A 13,500-nucleotide genomic window follows, 5' to 3' on the forward strand; every position below is an offset into this window, starting at 1 on the left:
AAAAGCTTAGCCCGCCACGGGTAGGAATAGATGACTTCGTTGTTGAATTTTGTAAAAGGCCACTTTTCACTAAATACATAATTGAATAATTCTGGAAATGATCGTTTAGTGTACTATTAATAAAACGAAGAAAACGTATGTAGTCTCATGTCAGATACATTACAAAATTACTACTTCCACGACTATTATTCAAAAATATTTGTCATAAACCACTCATAAAACTACAGGCAAAATACTTCACTACAGAAACTATAATAAAGTAGATTTGCGTGCCCCTACATAATTGCACGCAAGTACCTACTCAAGGGGAAGCAGATAGTAGAGTAATATACTAACTTGTTACTTGCTACATAAGTACTACTTTCTCTATTGGCTGCAAGCCAGCAAGATCTTTCAAGGACTGTATACAGCATGGAGAACAAATGACTGGCGGAGATGTCAAAATACAAAATCTCCTAAGAAAGTAACGCGCGAAAATGTGGGTGTTCGGGGGTCAAGAAATAATATGACTTCTGTGGAACCCGTCCATCATTTTCACAATAAAATCACTAATCAATCAAGACCGATTTGACAGACTAGTTTTGATTTGACAAGGAGCTCGAACGTCTGATTAGATCTAGTAACTGATCAGGCCTACAGTACGTTGCTTGACCTACAAGAAGGCGCTTGACCTACCTTCCTAACGGCATCTCTGCTTTCTTTCCTGCCTCCATGGTATATACTTATATTCATGTTACTAAGCAACATCTGAATAAGAAATCACCATTACTTAACATAAAAGTTTTCTGTATTTGAGAGATAAAATGGGACTCGTGTTTTTGACGTCGTAATAATGTTGGTACTACGAATTAACTTTAATGAGCAAATAACATTTAGTAGCTTTATTTTGTGAACGGTAATTGGGAATAATAAAATAAATAATGTAAATGTTTTTAATAGGTTATAATCTAGATTTATTAATTTTTATAAAATAATATTTTAACAATTCTAAATTCGTGTTCAAAATAGTTGAAACAAAGAATTAAGTAAAAAAAACATTTTATTTAGAAAGATCAAAGTTAGGTAGGTACTACAATAGAATATTTTGACATTGGTCTTAGAAAAGTACGTATCGAATGTTATTTTTTTTAGATTAAATAAAACTAACAAAGAATCCAGTTTATTATTCAAGTCTTTCCTTTATCTTGTCACCTAGAATTCTGAATTATTTTTAACACCTAACTTTCAGTAGCAAACTGTACGCGAAGTCTTGCAAACAGAATTTATGCCGCCTCTTCGGAGTTTTGTTATCGTTGCTATAAATTCAAGTTTGCGCTGTGCCTCATTCTGCTGGCAATGTTGAATTTGCTATTCTTATGTACCTACTTGTAAATTATTATTGTCGGATGTAGGATTAGATAATTGTAGGCAAACAAAATGCGACTGAATAAGAAATAATTGTAAGTGCGCAAAATGCTGCTATAGGTAATCATAAGATTATGGAAAGTGAATATCATGTTGATTCAGGTACTATCAGTTAAATATAACCAAAACTTTGGAATGTTGCTAATTAATACAGCAATGAATGTCTAATTTTTATGAAAAAAGAAGTCGTTTTTCTTTCGCTTGTTTTATGAGACCTAGGTATATCTAAGACTATCGTCCGTAAGTAAGACCAATCTTGTTCATAAGACCTTAATACCAGAAGCATCTACTGATTTTACTACAATAATAAATCAACCACATAATACAATTAAACATAAGATCAGATTGTGTTAATGATACCGTATATCTGATATGATAATTAACGTCAAATGATCACTGCGCTTTCGCGGTAATTATAGTATTACATTAATTACTGATTGATTGCTCGTATCTAAACAAAAGCGCTAATTATGTCTACTATTGCCGTCAAATATTATGAGACACTGCAATATTAACAGAGTCTTAATATTGGATTCAGGGTCTAACAGGAATATTATATTCTCTCCAAAAAACAAAAACACTGGTACTCAGCTGCATCCGTTTAGACTGGAAGCCGACCCCAACATAGTTGGGAAAAAGGTTCGGGAGATGATGATTCTTCTCTTCTCCTAATCTGTATTAAGATCAAAGACTTGATCTTTCATCTAAGTTTACCCATTCATGAAACAGGCTCGCTTGATATTAATAACTTTAGGCGAAACTCAAATAAACTTTTCTCTCAAAATTAAGTTCAAGAAAGTATTCTTGTTCCAAATTATATATTATGTAAATATGCTTTATTATCAAAATAGAAGTAACAATTCTGAATAAAAACTTTTCCTCTCAATATTTTCCCCCACCTTGATATTTACAAGCATCTTTTCCCAATATTTGTACTACATTTTCAAGTTCCTGATCGTAATTCAAAGTGACTGTGTTCACTATTAGTCCACTGTTTTTATAGACTTAAGTTTTTCAGTAACAATTTTAGTTGGCAACAACTGTTGACTTTATTGTAAAAGTTTGTTTTACAACTCCGCTATGTAAATTTTAATGTTCCATTGTAGTTTTGTTGGACACACTCCTATTTTGGCAATTGGTGAGAGTTGTAGTTTTTTAAAAGTGGAAACAATGCAACTAGTAAAGTGATGTCGATGAAACAATACTGTTACAATAAACCCGAGTTGTTAACCAAAAAAATCTAAAAAAGCATAAGTACCCTATTGATATGCAAATATTCTTACGCACATACCTACGTAGATAAAATGCTAATTTTAATATCAAAAAGAGCTATGCTGAGAAGTTGAGAACATCCTATATACTGGGCGATCGGTGACAGATAAATTATATTTTCTCTCATTCAACATTTTCACATTAAAACTGTCACAAAAGCCCCAAACAAGTCACAAAACGAAGCCATAAAACATCTTCTAAAAAAAATATGAAAATGAGAGAAAAATATATTCATTACGCGAAGTCTGATGGCTGATGACACCTGCTTAGGCGTTCACAATCGTCCTCGTTAAAATTCACCTTTTTAATTATCACCCCTTTTTGAAAAAAAAACTCTTTTGATAAGTTTCACGTCATTAACGTCTTAGTTGATTCATCGCTTCAATGCTTCCACAGTTTTTATTTTAAAATAATGTTGAATTTATTTTTTTGTAGGTACTGGTCGGGTTTTCTGGCTGTTTGGGTAATGGTTCTTCAAAATTACTGTAATATTTGCTGTGTTAACGTAACAAAGTACTGTAATTATTCAATCTTATAATAATACAAACTTTGATGTCAATATTTCTCGCTTTTGACGTAGTTTAAAACCAAACAGATTTTTTAACACTTACAAAAACAACACAGCTCAAGCGCTTCAAATCACACCTAATTAGATCCATAATCCATAGTAAAAATTAATTAAATAAGCTCACCCTGCAAAACAAACCAAGCTACGTAGTCTTATAAGGATTAGTGTACATCAAATTACTTCGTAGGTACTGTGACTGTGGGAAACCACGGGTGTAGCAGACAAGCGCCCCATTAGTCAAATCTTGTGAGTTAGCAAAAACATTCGATAGAACGTCTAGGTGCTAGACATATTTCTGTGGGTCTATTGATTAAGTGGTAGTTTAGATTGAAGTAAATTTTGAACTAAAATCAATAAAAAAATTGTGTGGAGTGATATATTTATTTACTTATACTGCATGCATATTTTTTACAATGGCGGACTTAACGCCTCAGACATTTTCTCCCAGACTACCTTTAGGTGAAAATAGCAGTGGTTGGTAATGGATAATTATGATCTATCAAGCTAAAAGACAACAGAAAAACCTACATATATTTCTCTGTTTGATTATGTCTTAGGAGATTTCACTGATCTTTTCCTAGATCTACGGTTAGGCTATTAAAGCTATTTAAAGTCTTCATCATATGACATTCAATACCCGTTTACATTACAGGAATAACCTAAAAATTACCATACCTACCCAATATATTCCTCATACATATTCCTTCAACATACACAAAAGTAAATAAAATCTCGTCTAAAAATAGACTTTAATAAACCTCGGCTCGTATCGCAAATATAATATGAGAACCTCTATTGTCATATAAAAAGAATATATCTGTAAACCTATCTAATAATGTTTTCTAATACTTATATAAAAAAACCGGCCAAGAGTGAGTCGGACTCGCGCACGTAGAGTTCCGTACCATCCAAACTAATATTCTATATAATTATTTATCGATATCGAGCAAAAATTTGTAAAAAAATCACGTTTGTTGTATGGGAGCCCCCCAAAATATTTATTCAATTCTAGTTTTCAGTGTTTGTTGTTATAGCGGCAACAAAAATACATCTTCTGTGAATTTCAGCTTCTAACTATCACGGTTTACGGTACAGCCTGGTGACAGACGGACGGACGGACGGACAGAGAAGCGAAAACAATAGGGTCCCGTTTTACCCTTTGGGTACGGAACCCTAAAAAGTATCTGGTTTTCAGTTAATTTCCCGACGATGTTACAGATGGGTTCGAAATGACATTATTTTAGGAGCAAGAGGATTCACGCACGTACGCATTGGCAACAAGTGGTCTACGTTTGGGAGACCAAATATTGTATTATTGACCGACGAAGCAAAAGGTAATATGTCGCTGGTAATGTATTGGGGATGTCGAATTTCAGGCCGGTTTTTGGGTGGTTTTCTTTTATTAATTTGGTTGCGTACAGAAATAGATTTTTTCAATATAAATCTCATCTACGTAGGTATGTTAGGTATGTGTGAAAATTCCGTAATAATGACCAATTTAAAAAAAAAGTGGTACTTCATAGCAGGAAAAATAAATATCTTCAAAAAGTGACGTGTTTTGTCATGACAATTATTTTGTCATCAACGAGTGGCGAGTTCTATTCGATCATATTTTTAAGTGGACCCATTTTTATATATTTTAAATTGAAAATTTTTATATATTTTAAATTGAAAGGTACTTTTTGTGTGTTACCTACCTAAAATGCAAAGTCAACATCCTGTTAGACTGTGTTTGATTTTATAAAGCTAAGCTCCCATACTTTATTCAACAAAAATACAATCAAAATTCCCAAACCTCTTTTAACGAGCAGCATTACACTCGCTGTCAAAAAAACTGACTACCTAAATATAAAACGTATCAGCCATTATAAGCAAGCAATAAGTCTATCACGCACGTGCACTCTCGAGCAAGTTAAGGACACACTTTCACGGCGTACACTCGAGGCGCACGAAACGTAAACACTTCGCGGTTCGTTTACTTTGCCACTAAGTGTACGTCAGATTGTTTGGGTTAGAGATATGCACCTGCAATAATGATTCTGATACCCACTAGATAGAAGATAAATTTTAGGGAATAAAATAAAAAATTGCTCTTAAATAAAGAATCCTGAAATGTTTTGTAGTTTTTTTATATGCCTTTGACGATGTATTAATGATTCTGATACCCACTAGATACCAGATAAAACTTTATCTAATAAAAAATCTTTAAATAAGATAAAATATATGTTATCGCCAAAAAATCTCTCACCTTAACCAACTTGCTATTTAGGTAATGGATTAAACTCAAAAAGTCTTCAGTCCTCTCGCAAATGATAAAAGTATCTTGGTTTCCGTAGTATATCATCTATGAAAAAATTCTGTTTAAGAACATCCAAAGAAATACTAGTCATTAGTCATCGATTAAAATTATAACAAACTGCCCAAACCCTCACCCAGTTTACGTTACCATTCATTACACCACTTCTACCACAGTTTATTCACGACATAAACACAAGCTATTACCTCAACGACCATTTACAGTTACAAGAATGACATTCAATTTTCAGAGTTCCGTAGACGCGTAAATAGTAATTGTCAACCCTTGACAAACGGTTCCGTACGTCGCGACGGACACCAGATGTCCTTCCCACGGTGTCCAGACCTATATTTATAGAAGGAACCTAGACTTTAGACGTTTAGCGTAATTGGTTCTTTGACATTTTCTATTACGTTGGTGTTTTAAGGGAAATTGTAGGAAGAAAGTAAATTGTCTTACTGTTTACAGCGGTGACGTTAAGTGGTTCGGTGTAAAGAAAACTTTGTCTTTCCGCTTGTGGACGTCGAAATATGTCATACTTAAAAATGCGAGGAGTTTATACCCTCTGTTTTATACAAGGTTTTCTTGAAATATGAATATTTTAAATATGTATATTTAATGTATGATAAAAAAAAATTACCATTGGCCAATCATTTTCGTCCAAAAATTTGTATCTATAAAACAAAAAATACAAAAGACGCACCAAAATACAAAAGATATGACCAAAATACCATTCTTTCCAAACGACATACTACACAACAGCAATAAATTGTGTACAAAAAAACAAACGGCCATAACTCGCCATGTCCAATCAAACGGCCCCCAGTGGGCCCCGAAACGCAAATTGCGGCCAAAAATGATAACTGTTGAATTATCACCCTCATTGTATAAACGAAGTCATTTCATTGGCCCTAGTTTATGAGGACCTTTGGGAAGATTTTATCAAACGTTTTATTGAGTGCGAAAAACTTTTCTTTGATGCCTTTGGTTCTTTCATTATGGTTTTATGATGATAGTAAAGTTGGGGCTGATGAACCTGATTGGGGACCAAGTTTTAAGACTAAGAATAAATATTTTACAGCTTTTTAAGACTTGTAAGATCTTTTTATTTAAATAATCAAGTTGATAAACAAAAAATTGAGACTGGCGGATGAAAAGTAACGGGCATTGAAAGTAATGCGAAGGGCGTATTTAACAACAAAACGATAATCTTGAGCATAATATTTTAAAATATAACTACAGAAAACAAACGAATAAGCATTTAAATCATAAATCAAAACACTAAAAATGATACCCAAAACTCAAACGACCGAACTCATTTAACATCAAAACCATTAAAATCATCAATGACTCCTGCCATTACTCCTGACACCCTGACACATCAGCTTCTAGTCAATTTGTATCTACCACATACCCCTTCAATCATACACCATGATCTATGGGCATGGCTACTCAAAACAGAATATGAAATATGGTAGGAGAAAATATGCCCAATTATATTGTAACGCGATTCGGAACGGTTGACGGTACATTAGTCATATTTGTCACGTGTCTCGTGTCTCGTGTTAGTCGGAACTTTGGAACCGTGATATGTAGTTTTTAGTGGGTTTTTTCTATGGTGTTGAAGTTAATAAATTTGTGTAGTGATATTGAGCGAGTGAACGAAAGAGTTAAAGCAGTCTTGTTTACTCCAAAAGGAACCGAACTGAGTTTCAGACACAGGATGGGTCATTTAAAGATTGCCCATAACCAAAAAGATAATGTAATAGTGCATAAGCATAAGTATTGTGCAGATAGAGATGCACTCATTATTCCTTCACATTCATAGTTCAAACCGTAGAGGCTAGAGGATCGGAGGCTTTTTGAGTGAAGTGATACTGGAGACATAACAGGCAAATGGAATATGAAACGGAAAAAGCTAATTAAGAGAGGGGAAGTTTCATAAGGTGACAAGACGTATATTAATCAACTGTCACGTTTTAAGGACATCCTGATAACTATTAGTTATCTGGCAGGTATTAATAGATACTGTCATTAATAGGTACATGTTTAGCTAGTAAGTATAGTACCTACAGTTGGTCGTACATGGGTAACGTATGCCTCGCTTTTGCCTTTGGGGTTAGATAACCAAATGTTACTCTTTGGTATGTATTAAGGTCACTTTTGTTAGACTGTTCCTGTTTCGGCTGACGCGTTACATGTAGCCTTTCTAATTTATCAGTCAGTTTCAGCTTAATGTTTAGTAATTTTAGGTCTTTTACAGACATAGATAGACTATTCATAAGTATATTTTTTAAACCAATAAAACACAAGTTCACAAGTATTTTACAGTTGCAAGGTTTTATATTTGGGAAATCTCTCAGTTATTTTACCGAAATGTAAAAATGAAACCTTATTCACAGTAAAAAGAATTTATGAAGGTTAACTTCGATTAGGCACGAATTTGAAGAAGATAGCAAAAAATCTCAAGCTAGTAATAAAATCGACGGTCGTTTCAATACCTCATCGACTTATCAATGGGACCGATCTTGTAAGTTCTTCGATCTAGATATTTTTAGAATCTCGTAATTTTGGGTCAAATGTAAGCTAAAGTGTAAGAGGATGAAGTGTATTTTTGTTAATACCTATTAGTTTTTATCTACTCGGTCTTACCTCCCCACTCAGAGACATTTAATGGTTACTTAATAAAAGCCATTCCTTAGTGAAGGATTTGTATGACATTCCGTCACTAAAGAGTGACTTAAGTAATCATTAAATGTCTCTGAGTGGAGAGGTTACTACATTATGTTCATCTGATTCGGAGAAGTGACAATTATTCGAAGGCATAGTTTACGTAACTAACGCTTATTACAGTACAAAATAGCAGGACTTATGTACGTAATGCTAGTACTGTTTTTACCGGAATAAACATTCTAATAATATTTTGAGAACTACAACTACATATTCTTCGGTTTTACAAAACATTGACCTATGTCTATTTCCTACAAAATAAATTAAAATTAATTTCGGACCTAGAAAAACAATTTCCTCAAATTACGTTCTCTTTTCCCTCATTATAATAGTTGGCGTAATAATAAGGTCAAAGATATCAATATTACCTTCTGCCATAAATTCGGTCTACTATAATGTGTTGCCATCACGATATCTCAACAAGTGGTTTATTTCCTCATAATATGGTGCAAACATCCTTACTGATAAATTTATATGTGGCCATTACGAGCGCAGTAATAATATTGTAAAGATTTTCTTGTAAGGGGATTTGGGGTAGTAGTCATGTTTTTCGACTTGTTGGTACCCAATAGATTTGTTAGGGTATGTTACGATTGGTGTCTTATTAGTCCGCAAATTAGTGGTTCAATTTAGCCTTTAACCACTAATCTGTGCACACATTATGACACGATATGTCCTAAATTATGGCTAATTGTTTTCTGATATATACATATGAATACATTTTAGGAAAGCAGTAGGTACAGGAAGCAATAAAAAAATTACAGTAAGTGAAAATTAAAATCAAATCTTAAACCTCAAATCACAAATCACACCATAACGAGTAGAACTCAAACACCAACTAATTAAATCCCAATTACATTCATTCGCATTCCATTCTGAGTGCAGTCGTATACGTAAAAAACGGCATCCAATTATCTTGCCCGACGTATGCAGACAAGATGATAGGAAATAGAAGTGAGAAGTACCAATCGCAATAGAACACAGATTTAGAGATGATTCTGTTTGTACTCGTGTTTTGATTACTATATATGTATTTTTTTCTCTTATGCCACAGCTTTCTTGATAGTTGGATTGTCATTTCTTTAAAATTACTCTCATTTTAAAAGTAGATACATAGTTGTGTAGCACATTGCTGGAATTGCTGAACAGTTTGTATATTGTTTGAGTAATTGCCCTTAAGTAATTGTTGGATAGTTTTAATGTAATTTGAGCTGTTTTGGTCCATTTAGCTATAAAATATCTCTTATTAATCTTAATTAAACACCGCTGCGATCATGCTGTCAGCATCAACTTTATCACCCATGTTATTCTTTGTGCAAACTATACAAAGACTCATAATATACCACTTTGTATAAACCTTCTGTCTTCCCTACATCACACAAGTAAGTAGTAGCCACCCCATATGGGGCGACGCGATAAGGTCCCTCCCAAATTGATGTTTGAACTGTCATTAATTCCCCCCACTGACAGATGTCACTGCAGTCTATTATTTTTTGACACCTAGCTGTCATTTGTCGTCATTTTATTTCGTTGATCAAATGAAGGATTGGGTTGTTGAACCATTATAATTGTGTGGTCGAGATGAATCATTCGGAGAATTTGATTAGAGATAATTTTGTAGCGTTTAATGGTGAGTCACAACGATGTAGTGATAGAAATATTAGTGCGTGTCAAAATAAGAATCGGATCGGAATTTTCTATCGCTAGATGACTTATAACTGAAAAATTTTACGCTTTGACAACTTTTGTAAAGAAAATATGTCAAACAGCTATATTTATTTTTCAGATAAAGTTAACTGATGATTGAAAAGTCGGCTCTAAAAAGTTTCAAAATTGTAAGTACATGCAAAGACTGTAGGAAAATTTGGGATATTACGAGTGTATTAGAAAATATGACAAAAGACAATCTAAGAAAGTAATATTAAGAAGTCTAGAACTGGAACCTTTTGCCAGCAAATACCTAGTAATTCTTATTCAACGCTAACTTGAAAGTTTTAAAACTGTAACTTAAAGCCAAAAGGTAAAAGAAGAATAAAGTAACTGGCTCCAATTCTTACAGACGAAGTTTTTTAACGGCCATGAAATAATAGAAACGGTTTTAATTCCAACTTTGTTAACTATAGTTGCATTAAACGCTGTCTACCATTTAAGTTTTTATTTAACGATTAAATCAAGTTTTTAAATTATTACGAACTAGTCATTTTCACCCGTGACCGGTAGGAACTACTACGGTATAAAATATATAGCCTATGCTACTAGAAAAAAATGTAGTTTTCTAATTTTTCAAATCGATTCAGTAGTTTCGGAGCTTTTAGAGTACCAACAAAAAATGTTTCCTCTTTGTTATTTCTATATGTAGATACCTGTAATAAGTATAGATTTTTGTAAACAAAAACTCTTCGGACATAAAAAATAAAGTTCATATTAACACAGCTTGTATAATATTTCCATCAACACTTCTGCGGGAAATTACAATGGAAATTCACTCACCAATATTATTCCAAAAACCCACAAATTTCTAAGAAATAATATTATCTACGTCGAATTTACATTTCGTTCTGCCGTAACAGAATTTGCTTATAAGCTGGAAATCGGCATAAATATAACCAAGAATATACTATCTAGAGTTTTTGTAACACTATTTTATTCCATTTATTTATTTCAATACATACCATTTTTTTCTATTTTTAAACAATAGCAATATGTAAAAATATTGTGAAAAGTGAGCGTTTTCAGGGCTGTCTGTTGTAAAATGTTAACGTTCAAAAAGTGCGGTTGTGCAGCCAAGTTTGAATAAAATATCTTGCATTCAAAAATATAAAAAAATAGGCAGCCACCAATATCGAGCACAAGTATCGGTAGTTAGGAGTACCGACTTCTGAATCGCTTATAAATATTACACTTATTTTTATACCGTTTATCTCATGACATGTAAGTTTATGAGTCAATCGGAGTTATTCGTTCATATTCGGCAATGTTCGGGAATGTTCGTTGCGTATGCATTGCACGGTGGCAAGTTTCTTTTATCTGTAATAAGATTCCAATTCGGATAGTCTTGATGTCGCGAGCTCCCTAAAGTAATAAACTAGTGGCAGAGTGGAGGTTGGGGCGCGTTTTCGTTGTGTTACGGTGCGGGAAATTTCTTATCCGGGAAATTATTGGAAAGGACGGATTTTTTGCGAATATAATATAGAAAATAATTATTTCTTTCTCCTGCCCAGTTCCCAAATTTTACTTGGGGTCGGCGCAATATAGAAAATAATTAAAGAGGTAAAATTTTATTACTAGCGAATTAGTGGGCTATTTGAAATAACTTAAATTATCGTACAACAAAAGGTGTTAGATACTGAATTTAATGTTAATTAATAATGATTTTTTTTTATTTTAAATCTTAAAGATTTCTGTGCTATTTTGGTTACTAAAATTGCATTGTATATTTTAAGTCTAAGATCTAAATAAGATCTAAAATATTTTTTATAAAATATGCCTTATTTTATAAAAATTCCTTTCCTGTATTTTGTCATATAGTGACAGTGGACACCAACCCAATTGCGTACGAAATACGTCGAATTTGTAGAACAAATATAAATGGTTGAGGGTAGATCGAGGGTAGATAATTACATTTTTTGATCTTCGGAAGCTGGGGATGACGTCTAAAGCAAGTCTTTTGTATTATATGCTTCGATAGTGTCACAGATATGAGACGTGTGTAAATAGAGACAAACATTACCCCTCCCTGCGCAGTGGGGTAAATGCTATGACGTCACAGTCTGTGTTTGTACAAGGAATGCGTGAAAAAGTTTTTAGTAAATTGGAACGTAATGGAGTAGGTGTTAGGTTACTTTTAATTTGTTTTGGGGGTGTTTTGGCGTGGGTTCCGTTTTTATGTTGTAGTCGCTTATTGTAATAGATGTTGACGGAAATAGGTCTAAATGTTGAAAAGTTTCGGAAAGAGGTTGATAAACAGTTTAATCATTATAGGGGAGATATTTTGTGTTAAATGTCGATTGTACAGGTTCTTAGTAATACATCGTAATGTCCTAGATAATGATATAGCTAACAAATATTTTCTTATTTAAACATAAGTTCGAAAGTTCTTTTACAAAAATAGTTAAAAGGTCGGCGAATATTAAACTATCTTAACACTTATAGTAGTAAATAAGGATCTTAGTTGAATACCTAAATAACTATATTATCTATAAACCCTAGATACCTAATATCTACTAACTAAACTAAATAAACATCCATCCTAACAGCTTACACAATACTAAACAAATCAAAGCAAACAACTCATTTCCAAGAATCGATAGTTTCAAATTCAGTATCGGAATAGTAATTAGATCGATTCTTACCTAACAGCTTCATCACTTCAGCTTGGCTTATGAGCACGTTCAGATGGCCCGTTGCCAATGGCAACGCGACACAGGCCGCCCAAGCGATAACAAGAATTTTAGCAGCCATATTCCACTTCACTTTACAGTCATTTTATCTTCACTTTCGAGTACATTTTAACACATTTTTGATTTAACAAAAGTTTGTTTACGTTGTATCCATTTTAATGGTCCGCATATTTGAAATTGGAGTGGACTATAGAGTTGATATACTTTTTAAAGTTCACATTTTTATTGCAGAACTGAAATAAAAATAAAAGACAATAGATTATTCGTAAATCGTAAAAAGTTTTGGCAAAAACATTCTAAATGCTTGGACATAAAATTCTAAATTGGAACTGCATAAATAAAACAAAAAGCAATCTCCATTCGAATTTTAAAACGCGCTTCGAAACTAACCGACCGGAAAATTTTCGAATTCGGAAGCCGGTCGGATACACGTCACAAGCGGACACAAGTCTGACGCTCGCGGTACCGCGCCGCACTGCCGTTCAACACAGCTCGGCGAACCAACAAGTTACTCACTGACATGCGCACAGCACAACCCTATCATTCCAAACTCAAATTTCTATTATACATCGAAGACTTGACTTGGACACTCATAAACTTTGGCACACAAGAAGAGTAATGTATAAGAATATAACACGCCGTCTTTCAAATAGTCAAAATGTATTTAAATTTTAAAGGCTTTTATTGAGAGGGACTCGTGTTTTAAAGGGAATTAATTGAGTTTGTCTCAAGGGAGAGGCGTTTCCGTTTTGCATTAGGACCGTTCTGTGAGTACTAATGAAATTACATTCTCTTTTATAAGTAGAGTGCTACGCAAGAGTTTCTATCGG

General features: G+C 33.4%; 1 protein-coding gene across 1 annotated transcript in view; it reads right to left on the reverse strand.

The window, feature by feature from the left end:
- Positions 1-13,162, reverse strand: part of LOC110383864 (tyrosine-protein kinase Dnt) — a 58,023-nt gene extending 44,861 nt beyond the window's left edge. Inside the window, exons 1-2 of the mRNA XM_064042968.1 lie at positions 13,061-13,162; positions 12,623-12,903 (exon numbers count right to left, since the gene is read on the reverse strand). Coding sequence (XP_063899038.1) covers positions 12,623-12,731 — 109 coding nt within the window. The 5' untranslated portion in view covers positions 12,732-12,903; positions 13,061-13,162. The remainder of the gene's footprint in view (positions 1-12,622; positions 12,904-13,060) is intronic.
- Between the last annotated feature and the right edge of the window lie 338 nt (positions 13,163-13,500).

This window comes from Helicoverpa armigera, chromosome 3, assembly GCF_030705265.1.
Source record: "Helicoverpa armigera isolate CAAS_96S chromosome 3, ASM3070526v1, whole genome shotgun sequence".
Classification (NCBI taxonomy): domain Eukaryota; kingdom Metazoa; phylum Arthropoda; class Insecta; order Lepidoptera; family Noctuidae; genus Helicoverpa; species Helicoverpa armigera.